The sequence below is a fragment of the Anastrepha obliqua genome, chromosome 4 (assembly GCF_027943255.1).
Source record: "Anastrepha obliqua isolate idAnaObli1 chromosome 4, idAnaObli1_1.0, whole genome shotgun sequence".
NCBI lineage: Eukaryota > Metazoa > Arthropoda > Insecta > Diptera > Tephritidae > Anastrepha > Anastrepha obliqua.
In genome coordinates, this window is record NC_072895.1 from 35,778,054 (window position 1) to 35,801,679 (window position 23,626).

The 23,626-nt window shown below is 37.1% G+C and overlaps 2 protein-coding genes across 2 annotated transcripts; one reads left to right on the plus strand and one right to left on the minus strand.

Annotated features, from left to right (window-relative positions):
* Nucleotides 1-1,550: 1,550 nt before the first annotated feature.
* Nucleotides 1,551-6,279, minus strand: LOC129244617 (cyclic AMP-dependent transcription factor ATF-6 alpha). Its single transcript, XM_054882341.1, has 3 exons — nt 6,099-6,279; nt 3,861-5,347; nt 1,551-3,708 (listed from the first exon to the last, which is right to left on the minus strand). Exons 1-3 carry the CDS (start codon nt 6,133-6,135, stop codon nt 2,269-2,271), a joined length of 2,964 nt encoding a protein of 987 aa, XP_054738316.1. The 5' UTR covers nt 6,136-6,279; the 3' UTR covers nt 1,551-2,268.
* A 1,418-nt stretch (nt 6,280-7,697) lies between these two features.
* Nucleotides 7,698-10,069, plus strand: LOC129245497 (stress-activated map kinase-interacting protein 1). Its single transcript, XM_054883689.1, has 2 exons — nt 7,698-8,587; nt 8,652-10,069. Exons 1-2 carry the CDS (start codon nt 7,808-7,810, stop codon nt 9,663-9,665), a joined length of 1,794 nt encoding a protein of 597 aa, XP_054739664.1. The 5' UTR covers nt 7,698-7,807; the 3' UTR covers nt 9,666-10,069.
* Nucleotides 10,070-23,626: the final 13,557 nt, after the last annotated feature.

Genomic DNA, 23,626 nt, shown 5'->3' on the forward strand with positions numbered 1-23,626 from the left:
GAGTAAGTACAGGGTGGCTGATGAATTTTGCTACATTAAGAAACTCAAATAACTTTTTTTTTAGTGTATGGAATTCATTTATTTTTTTTTTCAAGTTGAAGGTCATTAAATTTTATTAAATGTAGCTTAACTAGTTTTAAAAATAATTGAATTTAAATGCCCCCCATGCTCGTTGACACAAGTGCGGCATCTTAGTAAAAAGTTGTTCATTGCTGCTTTGAGAGTTGCGACAGGAATAGCCGCAATTGTTGCCCGATGGATTGTTTTAGTTCATCCAAATTTGTTGGCTTTGTTTTATAAACTTCTTGTTTACATAAACCCCACAAGAAAAAGTCAGGTGCAGTAAGGTCAGGCGACCTGGGGGGGCCAACGAAATTCGGAGTTTCTTGAAATCAGTTTATTGGGAAATTTTCGTCGCAACTCTGTCATAACAGTCTGGGCTATGTGAGACGTTGCCCCATCTTGTTGAAACCACACAGAGTTGAAAGGAATTCTCTTTCGGCGTAGTTCTGGATAGAAAAATTCTTTCAGCATTTTCAAATAACGGTCTCCAGTAACCGTAACGGTGTGACCATTTTCTTCAAAAAAATAAGGCCCGACAATACAGCGTGAAGAAACCGCACACCACACTGTCACGCGAAGAGGATGCTATTCCGTCTCGTGGAGTATCTGTGGGTTAGAAGTACTCCATATTCGACAATTTTGTTTGTTCACATCGCCGTTTAAATCGAAATGGGCCTCATCAGACATGAAAAGGCAGTTTAACATGTTTTGGTCTTCTTCCACCATTTGCAGGATCTTCTGGCAAAATTCCAAGCGAATCGGCAAGTCTGCTGCATTCAGTTTGTTAACCATTTGAATTTTGTAGGGAAATAAGTCTAAATCTTTGTGCATTATTGTTTGCAAAGACTGTCGGTTGACACCAAGTTGAGCAGATAAGCTTCTTGTTGAAACCTTTGGATTGCTTTGTATAGCTGCAGCTACAGCAGCGATCGTTTCCTCCGTCCGAACTGGTGGGTTTCGATGATAAGGCCTTCTTGCGACTGTTCCTGGCTCAGCAAAATTATTCACCAGTCTCATTATGGTCCATCTGCTCGGGGGATCGCCGCCAAACATCCGCCTGTATTCTCTCTGTACCAAAACTACGGACTCCAGTGCGTGATAGCGGCGGACTATCCAAATTCTTGTTTGCGTGTCCCAGTTATCCATTTTAATAAATTTTAAAGATCAATCTGCAAATTAAAACAAAAATGGAACAGATAACTTAAAAATAAAAAAAGTTATTCATTTTTTTTTGGTAGCGGCTTTCATCAGCCACCCTGTATATATGTAGTATTTTGAGATTTGTTTATTGAAAAGAAACTATTTTTTGCAAGTCTAAGACTTTTCACAGGATTTGGGTTATGAAAATATAACCGTTGACCTCATACATTTAAAACAAAAATTGTTTTTAGTCCACTCAGTTGACGGGCACGACACTGTTTAATGAAAGCTCTTAAATTCAGTTCCACTACTCAAAATTTTAATATAAAATAACACTTATTTTTAGGTTGTTTTTGAAAATATTATATTTATTAAATCAAAATCAGGTATTGATTCATACAACTTACGATAAGTTCCAAAATTGCATTCTTATATGTATAATAATATTATATATTCAAAGCCAATAGAAAATTTAACTATAGGAAAGTGAATGGTACGAATATGCAAGCAACTCGTTACAACAAATGATAAGAACGGCACAAACCGGTGTGTATGTATGTATATTCCATTATGTATAAATTTCTAACTGCTTAAATACTAAAAAATAAAATATTAGCCTAATCTGCAAATGTATCATCGATAAAAAGTTAATCTATCATTTATATACATACATACATATTAAATATGTATATGTATTAGAAAGCATAACAACAAGCAAAGCAAACTTTGAAATGAATTAGATTTTGAAAAAGATATGCAGAAAATCAATAAACTAACACAATTGTAAATCAACCATACACGATTGCCTTGCTCTTGTCATGTGGAGCAGCATTGTCCTTAAATACTTTTACACTTATTGGTGAATAAACTCACCAGGGATACATTAAGGTATGTACATACGTTTATAAATGTAAATGCTGAGCAATGTTTTCGCCGATATTTAAATATTAAATATTAATATATTATGTCATCATATAATTAACTATTGTATAAATGAGTCATAACAACTGACACAGTTATTGCATAGGCATTTTATACCCGATTTTTCTTTAAAATATTACTATATCATCCCACGGTGTTATGGATTTTTTGAAAAATAGTCGAACTATTTGAAGCACTCATCGTGATGTTCTCAATGCTTTCGTGGCTACCCAATCTTACGAGTGTCGGCTTCTTCTTCATTGCAGCTGCTGCAGCTGCCGAACGGGGGCCCAACATATAATAAGTTTTTGGTGGTGATTTTTGTTTGGGCATCGCAGGGATGGCGCCCTTTTCTTTGCGCTGCTCTTCCCTAGTGCGTGTTTCATTGTTTACCATGTCATTTGGATTAGGCATTGGATGGACATTGCCATTACCAAATTTTTGTGGGCGTAGTTTTTCCGGTATCATAAATGATTTCAGCTCCAACTCAGTTGTATTGACCACTTCGCAGTCAATTTGCATTAGCACTATGTCGCCATTGATTGCTGGATCGCCTGCAGGTAGCATTAAAGTCATCTTCGGGCGCGCACTCTTGTTGTAGGCTGAAGCAGGTAGCAATATGTGATCCATGTTGAACGATAGCACATAAAATGTATCGTCTTGCCTTTTTATGCCCTTGAACAGACGTAGGTATTCCTCGCTAATTTTTGGCTTGAAAATTTCCAGAGAGTTTTTTTCGTGCTCAGATTCAAACTTATTATCAATTCCATTTGCTTGTGCCGTGTCCAGTTTTGCTTGTTTATTGTGTACCAATGATGGTGGTGCCACGATTATTTTACGTTTCATTCTTATCGGTGGCACAGCCTCTTGTAGAGGCAGTTGCAATGGTTTCCCGTCAAAATAGGGCGATGAAAATTTTCCAAATCGTAGCGCATTGTCCAAGGGGGTTCCGTGTTTCTCATACAAGCTCAAGTTCAAATAATCGTTTACATCTATCCACTTATGCAAATTGCTATGCAAGCGATGATTTTCCGTGTGATTTGAGCCGCTAGCACATTTATTTGCATCGGATACCAACGGCAGTTCCTTGGTTGCTACATTCCCATTTTGTTCACTTGCCACTGCCGCCTTGGAGCGATTTACTGGATGTAAGAAATGTAGTGGTGGCACATCCATTTCAGTTTCTCGTTTGGAGTTATTCAACTTCTGCTTAAATTCACTTTCTGTTTCGGCCCAAAGCAACCGTCGGTTTGTGGAGATGGGCTCGTCAGCAGAAGCAGCAGCCGACTCAATCGAATTGTCAATTGAATTTTTATTCATATAATTCTGGAAATTGCCGACATTCATAGATACCATGAAAGCCATAGCAAATAGAATGGCTATATTCTTTTTGATGTTAGCGGCTGTCATTCGTTGCTTTAGACTTCTGATGGTTGGCTTCGAACCGATTTTCACATGTTGATCGCTGGCGCAACTTTTTTTGTTGATATCCAATGTGTTCAACACGAACTCACTGATGTTGCTATTCTTGCACTGGCAAGATTGTGCCAAAGCAACCAATTGGGATCGCAGTGATGAATTTTCCTAAAAAAGCAAAAGCAAAATGGGAAAAATAGCAATTCAGCAAAACTATATGCAAGTGATAAGGCAGTTCCACAGCATACAAGTTTCAAAAAGCAGATTAAATAAATATAGACATTAATACAATACTAAAATGTGTTGTAATCGGAACTTACTCCCTTCAATGTACAGTTTTCCTTCTCCAAGTCGTTAATACGCGACTCAAGTGAAACAACGTATTCCTTTTTCTTTTTACGCGACAACGACGCGGACTCTCTATTTTTGATCATACGCTGCTGTTTCTTCCACATTTTTTCATCAATGAGTCCCTTATAAACGCTAAGACTGGTAGGGCCGGCATTACTGGACGCCTTTCCAGCTGTTCCAATAGTACAGTTCCCTCCATGCGTATTTTTTGTTGATTGATGCTTAACAACCACTGGCCCGTTGATTGTTTTAACTATTTTTGGTACAAAGTTATGATGTACACCTAATGCGCCATTACCAGACGACACAATTTTATTAGCAGTTATTACTTTTCCACTTGCCGTTTTCAATATAATTTTTGGTGCTGTTGTTCCAACGCTTTTTCCACCTTTCCCATTTACTTGGGTTAATGCTTTATAATCATTCATTGTAAGAAATACCGTTTTTGGCTTGGAATTAACGGGAGGAACGATTTTGGAGGCATTCGCTGTGGGAGCAAGAGCTGTTTTAATAGTATTAGTGGCGTTGTTGACGTTTACTTTCGGTGCCAACTTCGGGCCAATTTTAATTGGTGCCGTGGATTTAGCATTGCTGCTCACTTGCGTTATTGTTTTTAAGGGTAGCGTCTTCACAGGAATTAATGTACCCGACAGCACACTGATGGGCTGCACTTGCTGCACCGGCTGCAGAGACCCAGCAGATGTGGGAACCGCGTGCGTTGTAGCAGTGTTCATTGGAACTACTGGCATAATTACCGGCACGGTGGATATACTAACATTATTTGTGTTTGCAGCCGGTAAGAGTATAGTTTGTTGTTGTTCAACTGTTGGTGATAATACGTTTATAGGTTCAAAAGTGTCCTCTTGTTTAATTTCAATTGCAGATGCTGCCTCACTTTCGTTGCAGGCTATGTCGCGGATATTATTTTCTGAATCTGCGTGCGAGTTAATTTCCATATAAGTTTGCGAGCGCGAAGCAACTGATGAGACATCACTCTGCACACCACTCGTTGAACTGCCTCCTGAACTGCTGCAACTCCCGGTGGGGGAGGAATTATTGCGTTGTCGCAACTCATTCTGGTTAAGAAACTCCATATTTATGTCGTCATCTTTGCGGAAAAAATTTATAAACTCATCGGGATTAAAACTGTCTTCATCCATAGATGAAACTGATGAGGTACGCTCTAATTTAAACGCAGGTGTGCATGTTGCAGGGCTGGCAAGCTCACTGGAACTTAAGGGCAAGCCAAAGTTGAATTCATTAAGCGTTGGTACAGATTGCGATGATAAATCATTAAGTTCCACTTTATATGGTATTTCAAAATCATGTACATTATGGGGCGTAAGGTTGTTCAAGTCAATGGAAGAATCAAGATGGGAATCGGTAGAACGTAGAATTTCTTCAATATCATCGAGTGAATAATTATCGGATGATGGCAATAGTCTGTCGAAGTTTCCTAAAAAAAACAAAAGTTTAGTTACTGATTTAGTTTTTATATATTCTAAGTTTAGTTATAGCAGAATATGGCTTAATCTAAGAGAATATGTAAATGTAGGTGTGCAGCTGAATGCAATGTGCACAGTATACACATATGTACATACATAAGCACATAAATTTAGATGAATGTTCATATATGAAATGCATTAAGCAATGAGACCAATAGAATTTTTTTCTTATCTATTAGAAAGTGACAAAGCACAGTTAGTAAACATATGTACATAATTAGGCCATATGCATATCTTTTTTGGGAAGCCTGTTCTCGAATTGCGACGTTGTCCTGTAAGTAGAGTCACCCAGACTCCAAACCTCAAGAGATTTAATGAAAAGCTGAAAGTGACAGAAATACACTCGTAGGTTCGCTCTTGTTATTAGAAAAAAAACGTTTCCCATATTTTCATATCTTTACTTTACTTTTAAAATGCCTACATACTTATATATGTATGTACATATATACAATTTTAATACGCCGTTCACCAACACATGGTGAATGCCACCGGATACAGAACAAAGCTGAATCATAGCTTTTATTATTAAATTTGATGTTTTTGTTCATGTATTTTCTCTAAATTAGTCTAGTTAATTTAATTAGTTTGAAATGGTAATTCAACGTAATTGTATTTCTTGAACACAATGTGCAACAAGAACATAGGAAAACATAACATACGGCCATTTAGCTACTCAAACCCCTGGAGAAAAACAACACTTACCGTAAAAACTCCCAGCATCACACGACTCCAAATCCATTTTATAAATTTGGGCATCTAATTTTTCTATTTAAAGTTAAGAAACATGCCGTAAATTTACACGCATTTGCTAGATAAAATCATAAAACCTGATAATTTTCAATTTCAATCACTTGTACAAAGCAAAATTGCCTACGAAAGCAAAATCAACAAGGAAACGACCAAATGTCAAATAACAGAGGTGCATGTCGAAGACGAATTTATACAAGGTGTTAACAATGGAGCAACTAAACTACTTTTTCGGGCATGTGGTAGTTTGGATATCAAAGCGACTATACTTTGTATGAATTCGGCTTGTGCTTGTCACGTCAATTATAATGGTTTCTTTTTTCGAAAAAAAATGTCATCTCGTTGTATGGCAACATTATGAAAATCTTAACAATCACGCAGCACATATATTGCATGTTTCATTTGAGAAAAGAAAACGAAAAATTTTAATTTCATCCATTCAACAAAATGTATATGGAATATAATAAAACTGAACGATTTACTTCCATTTTTTTTTTTGTGTTTGGAAAATGAATATCCTGAAAAAATATTATTAAAAATTGGTCAGCGCTGCGGCAGAACAGACTAAATCCAATAATATCACGAGAAAATAAAACTCTTCGTGTTCGTAAGAGTGTTTTTTACAGATATCCCAATCAAGCTTCATACGTCTTCATACGCCCACGTTTTGGGAATATTTTATAATTTGTTATTTAATCGATTATCTTTAATACAAAATAGCAAATTATTAAATGAATTTAATAATGAATCTGCATGTATGTTTCACCAGCTGTCGGTTACGCGCTATAAAAAAAAAATATTGAATATTTCACAATGTTGCAACAACAGTGTCCTGTTACCATACTATACGCAGATTTTAAAATTTTAGTTTACAGTCAACAAATCATAAGAATCGGTTTAGTCAGTAGAGGTTGCTTAAAAGTAAATTTTCTTTAGAACTGAACGCCTAACTATGCAAACATTTTTTTTTTTTTCTTTTTGACTGACAATACGTATTTTCAATTGTCTTTAGAACATTGCCTTGTGTAAGCGCAAGGTTTGTTCTGTTGCGTACAAACTATTTCTTTTGAGTTCGATTTTTTCGCGAATTACAATGAAATCTCCCCAAATTGGCCAGTTGCATTACATCATTTGTATATTTACTGTCTTCGAAGAATTAAAGGCAGAACCGAAGACAATGAATGAATTGTGAATTTAATACTAAACAAGTGTGAATATTTTGTTATTGACTTTACAAAAATGTCTCCAGAAAACGCATAGTAACGCATGTAATTTCTTGCGTTTTCATGCGTTGTTGTATAGTGGCGCTCAAGGGAATTGATGCATTCAATCGAAACGATATATATAAATTTAAAGGCACCCGAAGTTTTAAATCGTTTCTATCAAGCACTAAGGGGTTCTATGTTGGATTGTGAATTATAATCTTATAACATGAAATTTATAAGGAATTTTAATTATAAATTTCCAAACTTCTGGCTATACCTCCATACCCCATAGTTTCTTCAATTCAGTGGCAACCTTATCCAATTGATTAATGTTAATGTCATTATTGTCAGTTGTTGGTGTCTGGATATTATATGTGCTGTTTTCTATTTTCGCCAAATTTTCAAGTTTTTGAATTGTTCTAATTTATGTAAACTATATTTTTAGTAAAACCTACAATTATGGCGACGTATAGCAACCAACATTGGTTGCTTTCCCACATACGAAATTCCTTTATTTCAACCGACGATACGGGAATGTGTGAGACTGTGATGTTAAGTGATGATATGCCCAAGCACTTTTTGCGCAAATATCAATTACCGAATAATATCGTCAATCAAAATAGAGCGCAGAACAGAAAATCGGTTGGAAATAAACAACAATTTCAACGCATGCTAGATCCGGCATTGCAAGAAGTAGACTTTGTGTGCTATCCGGGTCTAGACCAAAGTGATGATGAAGATATGGACCTATCCACACAGTCATTTGAAATTCAAATGTACCCAGAAATCGGGGCGCATAGGTTTCGTTCAAATACTGCAGCGAAGCTGGAAAAAATGGACATAGCTCGTCGAAAGGCGGCGAAAACAAAGTCTGTAAATTACGATGACGACATTGTGCCACCAGAGCGGAATGATTTTTTCGTTAAAAAAAAAGTGAATCAAGTTGTGGTTCAGAAGACAAACAATCATGAAAACAATGGCAGAGATATTGATGTGACCGACGACTCTGGTGGGGGTACGGCTAAAACTGCACGAACAATAAAAAGCAAGCTAGCACTGCAGTTGGCAAATAGTCCTAAGCAAGCACAAAACAAATTCATGGAATACGCACGTTTCGATGGCACTTCTCAGACAGGCATTCAAACAAAACGTATACACGTCTTCTTAAGTATGTTACCCGAACGGGAGCGCAATTACCCTATAAAAATATGTGTATTGGCAAGTGCCAAAATTATTGAGGTAAGATTAAATATTCTTATGCTATAAGTCCTTAAATATGTAATATATATAAACTATTATACAGGTGATTGGGCTCGTTTGTTATAAAGCAACAATACAATTTCCGGATATTCCATTGAAATCAATTCGTCATTATGCGCTGTACATGACTGAAGATAATGATGATATGGCCGACTTTCCTCCACTCGACAATAGAGAACCCTGTTCGAAGTTCGGATTTTCTCATCTTACCTTAGCTGAGCGCCGGCCATTAGCTCAGGTAACACGTATCGACTACGCCAATAATGCGGCAACAAAATCAATGACCTCTGAGGAAGACAAAGCAAGACTGGCAGCTGCAGCTGTACGCTCGCTGCAAGGCATCGAACTTAATGGCGGTGGAGATGGAGACGAAGAGGATTCCAATGGTGCTACTGTAAGCAACAATGATGATTATGAAGAGCGCATGATGAGTCATAATGACATGCTGGAAGCGCCTATGTATCGCACATATCGTTTAAATATAATCGGTAAACCTTTCTTCAAAACGGAGGTAACACTTGGCATTTCGGGAGAGCGTATTGAAATTGATCAACACAAGAACGCAAAATTTTGGACTAAACAAAAAGCAGTCACCTACCCTATTGATGTCATTGCAGCTTGTGAAATCGTCGAACGACGACATTTAAAAGCAACCCTCCGCATATGGTTAAAGTCGTCCTCTTCATCATCATCTGCCAATAGTAACAAAACGTCTGCTGATATGAAATTAACAACTCATGTTTCTGAAAGTGGGGGTAGCGGTGCCACAGCAGCGCCACATTCCCCTACCAGCCCCGGTCATTATCTGCACGTTCATTCACCCTTTGGTCTCTTCTCAACTTCCTCTAGCAGTACTGGTAGTGCCTCAGGCCATCATTACTCTCACATGCGTTTTAAACATTACGATTTCGAAGCTGACACCCACACTGCTGAACACATTCTTAACAAATTAAATTGCATACTAAAGGTGAGATCCAGTGAAGTGCGGCGTGAGTTTCTGCAGTCGAGGGAACGCAAGCAAGAAAAAAACCAGGCAAAGAAACAATTAAAAATGTAGTATCTGCGCTTATATTGGCATTGTTTTCGTGTGATGTTGGACTCCTATGCGATCGAAAACTGCAAGCAGAACTCGATGTTTTCCTTATTCAAGTCGGCAAATGCACGTTTTGATTGATCGTGGCGTATTTATACTACCGACGGTCGTGAATGGAATTTATGATGTATTATTTAAAGCGAGTTTAGGTTATTTAAAATTAGAAGAAAAAAACTGAAATGTTGCTACAACGTTAAAAATGTATCATCATTTGATGATGCAAACTTATTAAAAATTAATTACTGCAATAAGCGTTATAAGAAAAATGGATTATGTATTTGATTATGATTACGGACTGCATAAAGGCTCGATTATATTGTACTCAAGATAGAACAAAAATAGAAGCCAGCTTCGGGCACAAATTTATATACATGGAAGTCTTTTTAAACAAAGGGGCATATTGAAAATTTATGTATGACACTTTTGTAGTCCTCAAAGGTCTAAATATTATACCAACGAATTAAGGCAATTTCGTTTTAACACCGGTTAAGAGCTCAATGTGAGACAAAAATTAATTTAACTTGGATTATAGTAAAAGGCATTATACGCTTAGAAAAACACCAGATAGCATCACGAGAATGGCACTGGACTGGAATCCGCAGGGCAGCAGAGTTCGCAGTCGGCCAAAGTATACTCAGAGAAGCTAGCAGATGCAGACATCACAGGGGATGGCGCAAAAATGACAGCCCAGAACCGTGTAGGGCGGAAGAGTTTTTTCGAAGCCCTATGCTCCGAGCGGAATGAATAAGGAAAAAATAAATAAAAAATGCTAAAGGCAATATGAAAATAATTTTAATTTTAATTCTATGTGTGCAGTTACTACAATATTTATTGCATTTGTCTTTTCACACGCTAACAAAAACTAGATTTTCCTGTACTCCTGAAACCACTCTTGCAGGAAGTACAAAAAAAATATGAATTTAAATGTCTCCTCACTTGTCCAGGGCAGTACGTCTTAGCAAACATTTGTGCTTAAAATAGATTTTGTTGTTTATTTACTGCTTATTTATATTTATTTCCTCATACGTTTAAATATTCATCGCACAATTCGATTTATTAAATTATATGAATTGTCGAATTGTGAAAGCAGTAATAAATGTGTAACGGAACAAACTATGTGTTTGCACAGCGCACGCACACATCTACAAAACTTGTTCGTTCTTATAAATTATTTGCATGAGTTTAATTTTTAACAAATGCCGCTAACAAAAGCAACAAGCATATGCACGAACCAAGATATGCACATATACATATACATATAGTATACACATATGTGAAATGAAAATTAAAAGCAAACACTTTCAAGAGCACTCTGTGTTTGATGTAAAAATAGAAATGCGTTGAGGGTCAACTGCTCAGCCCAACTGCCGTCGTCGCCATTTCTCTTTACATATGTACGTGCATATGCATGATTTTTTGTAGTGCATTAAAATTGCAGTCTAGCTTCGTTTTTGTTTGATCGGTTTGTACTTTGAAATAATTGCAATTGCAGTTCCGGTTTTCCATGAAACATGCTGAGAGTGTAGAGCTCTGCTCTTTTCCTCGCTCGCAAACGATCGGGCCTCAACGACATTGTCGTTGATTGTCAGATGCACTTGAAATTCTGCCTCTATATATTTCCGGCTGTCGCGATAACGGTTGCTGCGTCGGTGGCGTGTTGACTATCAAATGCGAGTTGTTGACGCGCTCCATTTGATTTTTGCAAGGCGTATAAGTATAATTTGAGCGGATTATTATTATTAGCAATTATTTATTTATTTATTCACCGTAGCTTAAGCGTTATGAACAGTTATATAAGAGGTAATTAGCCATGCAATTTGCAAACAGATGCAATTTATTGAGTTAAAATAAGTCATTACATGCTAGAGAAGTAGATGAAGTAAATGAAAAAATGAAAAAACGAAATACCATATGTATAAAACTTTGAGGTTGGTGTTGTAGTAGCTCTGCTTTTGGTCGGTTTTTCATCAGTTGTTGTAGTAGTACTACTTCTTGATTGGCGCGATAAATGCTTAAGCGATTTCACATCAACGGTATGTTGGGCATGCTCCCACTAACACTATAACATTCCTTCTCCTCGGCTGACTTCCACCCTATAAGCGCGTTAGCATTTCTTCAAGGTGGAGTCGCGTTTATGTCGGGTTTGAAGTTTCTTAACTACTTGGGAACCGTTTGTTGACGGGTTTCCAGGTTTCAGATTCCAGAGATATCCTCTTGAGTTTGTCCTAATTTTTGAGCATCAACTTGCTTATTCCGCTGAGACCAATTGCTTTCGATGGCTGGATTAACCGGACAATTCCTTTAAGTTCTCGATTATCAGCAGTACACCTGGACCGACGTATGCAACTATTCGCCCAAAAGGAAGATTTATCCGTGAAAATTATGATTGCCCAATTCTGTTTTGAATTTGTCTTAGCCCATGCAAGATTTTTTTCAATGCATGGTAATGAGAACAACGATTTTTTTTCCAATATGCTCCGGAAATTCAGATCTTCTGCACGTAAACGTTCTCGAATCACGTCTTTGAATACATTAACATCACTTTTCATTAAAACTGGTTCTACTTCACGCAACGGTAAGTTCGGCTTTTTCACAAAAAAATCAATGATCTTCTCATCTTGCTTTGCAGAGGTTTTTTTGTTTTTGGTCTCAGCTGAGAAAGTCAACATTTTTAACTTCGGTATTTCATTGGTCATACGTGCTAACGTATGGCGCAGAAGCGTGGACGATGACATCCGATGAGGCGGCGCTTGGAGTGTTTGAGAGAAAGATTCTGCGCAAGATTTTTGGACCTTTGCGGCGGCGAATATTGCAGGCCAAAGAACGATAAGCTGTATGAGCTTTACGACGACATAGACATAGCGCAGCGAATAAAGATCCAGCGGCTACGTTGGCTGGTGTTAGCAGAGGAAGAGTAAGGCCTCGTCTGCGTTGGAAAGATCAGGTGGAGAAGAACTTGGCTTCACTTGGTGTGTCCAATTGGCGCCGGTTAGCACGAGAAAGAAACGACTGGCGCGCTTTGTTAAACTCGGCCAAAATCGCGTAAGCGGTTATCGCGCCAATTAAGAAGAGAAGATTTCATTGACCCCTTTTACTTATACACGTCTTCGACTTCTTCAAATATTTTGCTGCAGATACACGTGACATTTTTGAAACCTTGGGGTGTGTACAGAGGCACACTGCTTCAAATCGTTTTTCATATGCTTAACTCATTTTGTAAAACAAACATATACTCATATATACAGGGTTGGCCATATTAAACTGACCTATGTTATTATTAAAAAAATATGGAAAAAGAAACATTTTTTTGTGTTTCATTGTGAAAAACATTTAATTTAGTTCAAGGAGATTCGTTTACATCACTTTTTGAATATGATATCGCGCAAGTGGTCGCCCTTAGCTCGTATAGCGTAATGTGCCCGTTTTTCGGCGTTTTCCATAGTTTTGGCCAGCGTCTCGGCCGATATAGCGGCTATTTCCCGTCGGATATTGGCCTTAAGTGCGCCCAGTGTCTTTGGCTTGTTGACGTAAACCTTAGATTTCAAATTACAGTAAAAAGTTATAGGGTTACTCAATGGGTCAGTTTAATATGGCCAACCCTGTATATATATATATAATTGGCACGTACACCCTTTTTGGGTGTTTGGCCGGGCTCCTACTCCTATTTGTGGTGAGCGTCTTCATGTTGTTCCACAAATGGAGGGACCTACAGTTTTAAGCCGACTCCGAACGGCAGATATTTTTTATGAGGAGCTTTTTCATGGCAGAAATACACTCGGAGGTTTGCCATTGCCTGCCAAGGGGCGACCGCTATTAGAAAAATGTTTTTCTTAAGTTTGGTGTTTCACCGAGTTTCGAGCCTACGTTCTCTCTGTGAATTCCGAATGGTAGTCACGCACCAACCCATTCGGCTATGATTTCTAAATTGCCCAACGCGTATTGCGAAAAGGATACGCTTTTTTAGCCTCATTTATATTTTGTATAAGGTTGTCAAAAAGTCTTGCGGTATTTTTATTGAATTTTCAATTGTTCATAAAATTGGTTATAATAATGCGATTTAAGTCAAATATGCGCCGTTTTGTTCGATGATGAGTTCTCAACGAGATGCCAACTTCATAATGCCCCTCTTATAGAAGCTCGCTTCCCTATTGTCAAAAAACTCGGAGAGCCAATTTTCACAGGACTCTCTTCCGACTACCAAGCTCGTTCGCCATGGACAGAAATAGGTGGTAATCACTTGGTGCGAGATCCGGACTATACGGTGGATGCAAAAGAACGTCCCACCCGAGCTCCCGGATCTTCTGGCGCGTCACCAAAGATGTGTGTGGCCTGGCGTTGTCCTGATGGAAGACAATTCGGCCCCTGTTGATCAAAGATGGCCTCTTCTGCATGAGTGCTGCATTCAAGCGGTCCAGTTGTTGGCAGTACAGGTCCGAATTGAGCGTTTGGCCATAGGGGAGCAGCTCATAGTGGATGATTCCCTGCCAATCCCACCAAACACACAGAAGAACCGTCCTAGCCGTCAATCCAGGCTTGGCCACCGTCTGGGCAGCTTCACCGCTTTTCGACCACGACCGTTTGCGCTTCACGTTGTCGTAAGTGACCCACTTTTCATCGCCAATCACCATCCGCTTCAAAAACGGGTTGATTTTGTTGTGATTCAGAAGCGATTCGCATGCATCCATACGGGCAAAAATGTTTTTTTGCGTCAAGTCGTGTGGCACCCATACATCGAGCTTCTTTTTGAATCCAAGCTTCTTCAAATGGTTTATAACGGTTTGATGACTCATGCCCAGCTCATGGCCGATGCTACGGCTGCTATTATGCCGGTCTCTTTCGATCAATTCAGCGATTTAATCGCAATTTTTGACGACAGGCCTTCCGGACCGTGGCGCATCTTCGATCACCTCTGCACCAGAACGAAAACGTTGAAACCATCGTTGTGCGGTGGAAATGGAAACTGTATCGGGTCCATAAACTGCACAAATTTTATTGGCAGCATGAGATGCATTTTTGCCTTTATCGTAGTAGTACTGTAAAATATGCCGTATTTTCTCTTTATTTTGCTCCATGTTTGTGACGCTATAACTCACGAACGACTAAAAGCAAACAACAATTCATCAAACACGTGTTAGCACGGGAAAAGAGCGACGAATACAACTATAACTACGCGCTTGCAAAGACAAGCTTGCGGAAATACCGCAAGACTTTTTTGCCAACCTTATATAATGGAACTTTAAGTTTCAATTTTTCCGGTCACGCTTCCATTTGCCAGACTGTAAAATTATGCCACTTTGAAATATTTTTAGGCCACATATCGTTGAAAGATGTGCAAGCATAACAGCTCACGAATTTGTGGTACTATTGCGCTGCTGTTGTGTCACAAATGGAACACCCTACCGTTTTCGGCCGTCTTTCAACTTCAAGTTGTTTCGGTTTGTGAGATGTTTGATGAAAAACGTGAAATAAAAAAATAGATGAAGTAGCTGCTTGACCTTAATATCCCAATACCCTAATTGTTAGTTCGATTCTATCATTGGACGTTGTTGGCCTCCTCACATTTGAAAGTACTCGATGAATTCACATTACCCACTTCGCCGATATACGTTTTTGTACAGTACTTGAAAAAATATAGCATATTTATGTGTGTATCTTCTGTATTGCTTATTCGTTTACGAATGTACCTATAGAGATCATACAATATTTTATATCTTTTTGTTTCTTAACTACATTACTTAAAGCATAATTTATATTATTATATTAATTTATATTATTTACAATTTCTTTATAAATATCTCTATTCTTAGCTGCATCCCATAATTCTGCAACATTGCATATGCCCGTTCAATGCCTTATATTTCATAACCATGATAACTGCTTCCGGCCAACGCATCGTCTCCCTTCAATGTTCGTTCAATGTTTCCTTCCAACATTAATTGTAACATATGGTATTTGGTGTTTCTCATGATGTGTGTAAAATAAGCTGCCTTGCGACGTTTTCTCAGTTAGAAACCAGATCGGTCCACGGAATTTTTTAAAAATTCGCCTAAAACCACATTTCCAAAGCCTCGAGTCAGTTCATATCAGAGACTTTGAGCATCCTACATTCCATGCCATATAAGAGCACAGACCCCACATAACACTTCACAAAACGAATTTTAAGATTCATATCGAAGTCATGGCTGCTTAAGATCTTTCTGAAGTTGCAAAATGTAGATCTAGCCATTTCTCTTCTGGTTTTTATTTCGGATGATGTGTCCCAATTTTCATTCAACCAGCATCCAAGGTATTTGAAATTCGAAACTTTTTCTATTTTTAAATTATGAACCATCAGTGTGTGATTAGTGTCTGCTCCTGCGTGACTCTTGCTGACATGCATGGATTTCGTTTTATTAATGTTAATTTTAAGACCGTAGTTTTCGTCGTGATGAACAATTTTAATATCGTTTGCAAATCGTTCAAGGTATCTGCTAAAAGTGTGCTGTCGTCGGCATATCTAATATTATTTATAAGCACACCATTAACTTTAATTCCTTCATGTGAATCCCAAAGAGCTTCTTGGAAGATTTTCTCAGTATAGATATTGAAAAGGATGGGTGATAATATACATCCTTGCCTAACGCCTTTAGGAATGGGGATTTCCTGTGAATTTTCATTGTCAACATTAATTACGGCAATCTGGTTCCAATAAAGGTTTCTTAAACATCGCAACTCCTTTGTGGCAATATCGAGTGATGGTAGAATGTTAAAGAGCTTGTCATGTTGCACTGTGTCGAATGCTTTTTCATAGTCTAGAAAACACATGAAAACATCCTTTCGCACATCTTTGCAATTTTGAACAAGAACATGGACACAAAACAGTGCTTCACGAGTTCCCATGCCATATCTAAATCCAAATTGCGTAGGGCCCATGGCTTCTTCACATTTTTTATAAATTCTATTATGTATAAAAAAAATTTAGTGAGTGATTCATGAGGCTTATGAGCATACATATATTCCTCGCACTTTTTGCGTTGAATTTTTTCTTGGCAATATAATGAAAACAGATTTTAGCCAATTCTGTGGAAACTGTCCTATATCGTAGATGTGGTTAAAAATGCGCAGAAGTATCTGTAACCCTTTTCGTCAATCAATCTTAAAACTTCTGCAGGAATTTCGTCAGAACCTGTTCGTTTGTTATCTTTTGAGGAACGTACAGCGTTTTCTATTTCGTCTAATGTAATGATGTAACCAGTGGCGTCTAAAAGGTGGTCGATTGTCATTAAATAGATTACCGACATATCGATGTATGTATGTAAATGGCGCTTTCATCCTTTGTTGGTTGTTTTGCCAAATTTCCAGTTTGTGATCTGCGCCTTGACGTTTTCTTTCACTTTGTTGTTTTGTGCATAGACGTTAAGAAAACATAATTTCAGATTGACTACTAAAACTGAAGAATAATAAAAATATATTCATATATAATTCAACTACAAACTTCTAAATAACTAAATAACCGAAATATGGAGTTTAATAGTTTAGAAAATTCTTTCTTAGAAACTAAGAAATCACGAAGAGCAGTTTCAAAGGGTTATATACCTTGTGTTGGACTAAAAAATCTAATATTTTTATGGCTTATTCTAAAAGTACATCATCTTAAAAATATAAATTCAAAAAAACATAAAGATCGGAGCACTAGAACGAAAGTTACAGACCGTGGAAGCGCGCGACCTTATCCATAAATGAAGTGCACGCAAAACTTTAGACGAGATTATCTCGAAATCGTAGTTTTTGAAAATTGCCGTCGCGGTGATCATTGTTTATCAAGAACTATTTGACCGATTTGCTTAAACTTTTTTTTAATTATTCGAAGTTACAACCTCGGGAATCTGAACGGTTCACTTTTTATAAATATTTGCATAGTTCGCTGGAGTTAATTTTTTTTTAATTTTTCAACCCCTCAAAAATCGTTTTTTTGGTGCAAAGCGGTTTTCAAATCGAGAAAAATTTTTTTGGGATAAATAAACCGTTCAGATTCACTAAAAAATATTTTTCTACAATAATCATTTAATTTTTTCGATTTCAGTTGAGCTGCTCATGCGCTACCGTGATCACCGCAAGCCTCTTCTAAAAACTGGCGTTTCGGGGAAGGGGCGATATCAACAATAAATAATAACATTTTTTTTAAATAAAAACACCAAAATGTATTATTCGAGAGTTACCCTTTAGTATGATATATGCCTCATTTGAATAAAAGTTCTAAAACATGTTTAAAAAAAGTTATGACAATCGTCCATTTTTTCGGGCTCACAAGGTATATATATAACCCCTTAATAGGAGCATTGCGAGCATAATTTGTATGGAACTTAATGAAATAGAAAGGAAGAGCGTTAGAAAGAATTCTGGGAGATGTAAGAAAATTAATATTTTTAAGCAGAAATGGGCAATCAATGTCGCCTTTAATAACATTGAAAGCAAAGGAGAGAACAAGAATCGATCTTCAACTTTCTAAAGACTTCAAGTTGAATAATAGTTACTTCATAGGACATTTTTATATAATACAGTGTGATATACCATCGCCTTATTTATGATTTTCATAGTTAAAAATGTCCTAAGGGTCCTTATAAAATGTCCTTAAAAAATGAACTTTTTAATGACATCTGAAATAAGCTTGATAAAAAGTTCTCAAATGTAATTCTATGTAAATCTTATGATCAATAACGCCTGGCTTGTTTTTCACAAATGTACGTACATACATACATACTTTCAATTCATAATGTTTGCATAAGTATTTGTTGTTAATACACACTTTGTTGCTTTACATAAAATATCTTTTTAGCGAAAATCAAAAAAAAAAAAAAAACATGACAAAACCCAAATTTGTAGAAAATTAACGAAAATATTTGCATAACTTTTCACAATAAATATATACAAATGGATATTTCACAAACTCAATTCAGTTGAGCAAATGTGAATCAAAAATGCGTTCATACATCCACTTGCACTCGCACATTTGCACAAACATACGAGTAAACCATCTATTTATGTGTTTATTCTAAGGCCAAGGTGAAGCGACTTGATGTCTAGTGCGGCAATTACGGCATTGATATCTCCACAAATAGGAAAAGCCAGCAGACGTGTGTTTCTTTTTGTTTTTACTTAATTTCATTTTATTGTGTTTTGCAGCTACATAGTTGTTGTTTGAGTATTTCAATACTTATGCGCATGCATACATATGTACATACATATGTTTACGCTGTGATACGAACAGTATGCAATTAAATGAGCAATGAAAATGACATTACTTCGCTATCGTGCTTAGGCACAACTACAATGCAAACTACTCGGCAATAGATAATTTTCTAGGTCTTTAACTGTAAGTGAAACGGAAATGTTTTGCCAAATGTACCTACGTATAATATATGGATATACCGTTAATTTGAATATCTGGTAGAGTCGAACTTTGTCGTAATTTTTTTAACACAACATTAAAGCTTTTGAATAACTTAACTGTAATGCTTGAACAGATAAGCCTGCTTAAGTTCTAATGCAAACATCAAGAAAGTGAAAGAGAAGTTCGTCAATAACCACAAATTTACCATCAGAGAGCTGGCAGAGGACTTGAACATTGCTTATGGATCCGTTCAGGACATTGTAGTTAATGATTTAGATTTGTGTCGTGTTGCTGCAAAGATGGTGCCAAAGGACGTGAATTGCCAAAGACATGATTTCCAAGGCTTAATCCGATACAACATTTATGAATGAATGAAAACGAATCTCTACCGGAGATAAGACGTGTGTTTATGAGTACACCACACAAGCCAGACATCAGGCTGGAACTACGAATGAAGCAAGACCAAAAGAATCGCGTCGTTTTCAGTTGCGCACGGTTTATATGGATTACAAATGGTATTGTACACCCCGAATTCCCACCAGAAGCTCAGACAGTTAATAAGGGCGTTATGAGATGTTTACGTGAAGGAATTCCCCAAAAAATGAAGGATTTGTGGGTAAACAACTCATGGAATTTGGACCAAGATAACGCAGCGTCGCACAGTGAATCATTATCTGAAAATTTTTGACCAAAAACGAAGCGAATACCATTTAACAGCCATCGAAATCACTTGATTTGGCTCCCTGCAATTTCGAAAGTATTTTGAGGACATTGTGGAAAGTACTAAGTACGGAATGAAAAAAAAAGAAAAATGTGTCGCAAGTATTAAGCTTCTACTGTATTTTAAGAATAATTATGTAAATGTATTTGTATGTTTTATTTGTAATTTCCCTGTACCCTCAGAGACATTGCCAGTAGTTATGATGAAATTATTTTACTCTAAAAAAAATTCAGTGAAGTTGCGAAGTCAAAGTTTTGTTCAAAACTACATAAAAGATGTTGAAAATGTATGTGTTTGTTGCCGAAACATTGTATTACTGAAACAAAGCATCATAACATATGAGTATGATTGTTTGTGGATTGCTTACTAAGAGCAAACTTTGCTAGCTCAACAGTGTAATATGACAAAAAAGCATTTCATATTCTAATCGCAGTCTTGGACTACTTGGGTTTTTAATAGCAAAAATAAACATATTTTCAATATAGTGTGTAACCTCTCCTAACGAACACCTTTTTATTAGCCGGACACCTCGCTTGAGCGAACATTTTTTTCTATACCAAATCTTATGTATCGGAACAAGTTACCCTCGTTTGGGTGGACACCTTTGTTGGACGGACAATAGCTGACGGCAAGTGTTCGCCCAAGAGAGGCTTCACTGTATATATAATATTTCAGCCAATCCATTAAACCCGCTTAAATCTTACAAAATATCATATGGTGCGTGTATATTCATGCAAAATTCTAACAGCAAATTGAAATCGCCCAACACACCTTTAAAATCTTTAGAAATATTTCAAAGGAATAATATTTAACAGCATTATTTTGTAAAATTTGATTGGGGCATTTTCCGTAATATTTAACTTTTTTGTCTCTTGGTCCAAATGCTACTACACGTATGTACATACATACATACATAAATATATAAACACATGCAAGAGATTGCTGCATTTTTCTATCGGCTTCAATTTAGTCAATTTTATGGTTTTTGTTGTGTCGCGACGTCGATGCCGATTATGCAATTAATTAGGTCACAGCGAGAAAATTGACAAAAAAAAAATAATCATAGAATCGCATCGAAACAACAAAAACAAAACGCCTAAACAGTCACCTTTGGCAATTTCTTTGTTGTTGGATCAGCACTTTGTTAGTTTTGCTTTCGCGTTTTGAAGATCATTAACGCTTTAGGCACGAATAGAAATCGCAAATGCGACTGAAATATTGTACGTACAGTATAGTACGATTACGCACTGTCTCTCGAATAAACAAAATTTACAAAAAATAAATGAAACGAAAATAAACTTGAATTCAAGGCAACCCACTTACAGCGCTGGCGATTCGATCAGAAACGGATATAAACTGCCAAGCCAAAAACTTAGAAAATTTGCGCAAATTTGCAAAGTTTTAATGGGATTCGCTTTTTGGAAGTAACGGAAAAAATTAGCTGCTATTTTTTTGAGCGAGTATGACAAAACTAATATTGTACTGATTCTAAATATTTTTGCTATTTATGACAGAAATGAATATGCATAGCATTAAAAGGCGGCCTTCGTAGCTGAATGGGTACGTGCGTGACTATCATTGGGTAGGCAAACTCACTGCGGGCATGGCATTTCCTACCAAATGGTAGGAAAAGGTTTTTTCTAATAGCGGTCACCACTCGGCAGGCGATGGCAAACGTCCGAGTGTATTTTTGCCATGAAAAAAACTCCTCATAAAAAACCATCCAGGTTTGCCGTTCAAAGGTGCCGTCAAACTGTGGGTCCCTCTTTTTGTGGAACAGCATCCAGATACATAACACAAATTGGAGGAGAAGCACGACTAAACACATAAGAAAGGCTCAAAGGCTGTACGTGCCAATTACATATTCATACATATTGAAAAGCGATAATATGTATGCATTTGTGTATGTACTGAGAAATAAGGAGATTCAGAATTAATGAAACGGCAACTCATGTGTTCATAGAAGTTACAGAGTGGAGCTTAGTTGAAACTACTTAATTGACTTTATCAGATTCAACTTTAATTCTTGAAATTCATAGGCAAATTTAAAGTTTAGTTTTTATTTAAATTTTATTAAAATACACTTACCATAAAACTACGTCTATGAATGACTAAGAGCGTAAATATCGGAGCAATCACACAATTTAGTGTTTCAAGGGACTAAAATGTAGCGCCTTAATTTGTTTTTTGTCAAAAGTATTATACATAAATGGTACTATCAGAGTTCGAGGAATTCGAAATAATAACAAATTAATCATCCAATCAGAAGATTTATAATTTTTGCAAATGGTGTCAATCACATTTGACACTTGTGAACTAGACAGCAGATTTGTATCACTAAAATTATAATTTTTTTTTTAGTCTCATTTTCTTTATCAATAAACTCTATGCTTATGGACTAGATTAGATTTGTGGGGGGTTGGACAAGTCCAAGCACTTAGTCAGAAGACCATTGTACTACACCCGTATAGATTTCAGTAGAAAGAATAGAGATAGGAAAGTAAAGAGTGGGTGGTAAGACGGATTAGTTTGAGGTCACTCTTCCACAAATCTCTTGGATTCATTGATGAATTTTAAGAGATCCGGAAGAGTATGAACTTTGTCCATACTCAGTATATCGCAAAGCAGCAGCCTAAGTCTGATTCTGGAAAACGCCGGACAGCTACAGAGAAAATGCTCTGCAGTGTCGTCATCCTCAAGACAGGATAGGCATATTGGGTGGCCAATGATTTCCATGATAGCCATATGCTGACCACAGGCGTTGTGCCCTGTGATTATACCTCCCAGTACTTTCAGGCCCCTTCTGCTGAGTTTTAGGAGAAAGGTCGCTATTTTCCTGCTTGGTTCTTTCACAAAGCACTTGGCTACTCTGCACGAGTTCAACCCAGACCAACGTCCTCTATGGGTAGACCTCAGTAAGATGTCAATCCATAGTTGAATCGATGCGGAATTGACACCCTAAGAAAGGGTTCACGGTTTAGTGGCATACTTGCAGAGCCTTCGTTAGCCAATTTATCAGCTAACGCGTTCCCTGTAATACCACAATGTCTAGGCACCCAAATAAGACTAACTTTGTTGTGTTTTGCAAAACTGTTCAGTTTTGTCTTTCAGTGCAGCTTGACTGTCACTACAAATTCCAATACTGCTACCCCGCCACTTTTTTCTCACTTAGCCAATATGCCACATTCAAGATGGTGTAGACTTCCGTAAGGAATACCGTGGCCATCTGTCCTATGGCATAGTGGCATGCTTACGGACTACTATCGTATATGATAAATATAAACATAACCAAATGACAAAAATAAATAAATACATTTTTTAAAAAGTGCGTAATCAGAATATAATTTAAATTACAAAAGCTTAGGGGAAGAGACTTCAAATTCTAAGAAAGAAAATTAAGGTATTAAATTGAGCTAAGTATTGGGTGTTTCTTTAGCTGCATGAGAACTATCGTTATCGATAACTATGATTTGATAGCTGAGAATGGCAAACTGTGTTCATATTTCTGTTCAGTAAGGTTTGGCAAGGGCGGCCGCCGTAGCCGAATGGGTTGGTGCGTGACTACCATTCGGAATTCAGAGAGAGAACGTCGGTTCGAATCTCTCATTTCGTCGTCGTTCTCAACTTGTTGACCTTTTTCCGTAGAAAATTTGAGGTAAGGATCTTGGCTTACGTACCTATAAAATCCTGCTCATGCAAGAATTTAAGCCGAATGACCATCGTTTGCGTCGGATTTTTTCACATTTATTTTTCGACGCATTGGAAAAAGTATTGGAAATGACCATGTAACTCATAGCCGCGATTGATATATGCCGGATGGCATATTCAAAAACT

What these genes read in the sequence shown, in the direction of transcription:
- LOC129244617 (XM_054882341.1), bottom strand. Translation starts at nt 6,135, where the DNA reads ATGGATTTGGAGTCGTGTGATGCTGGGAGTTTTTACG. An exon ending in TGATGCTGGGAGTTTTTACG is followed by an intron (nt 5,348 to 6,098) that starts GTAAGTGTTGTT and finishes TGTTTTTTTTAG; the next exon opens with GAAACTTCGACAGACTATTG. An exon ending in AAAACTGTACATTGAAGGGA is followed by an intron (nt 3,709 to 3,860) that starts GTAAGTTCCGAT and finishes TTGCTTTTTTAG; the next exon opens with GAAAATTCATCACTGCGATC.
- LOC129245497 (XM_054883689.1), top strand. Translation starts at nt 7,808, where the DNA reads ATGGCGACGTATAGCAACCAACATTGGTTGCTTTCCCACATACGAAAT. An exon ending in CAAGTGCCAAAATTATTGAG is followed by an intron (nt 8,588 to 8,651) that starts GTAAGATTAAAT and finishes ACTATTATACAG; the next exon opens with GTGATTGGGCTCGTTTGTTA.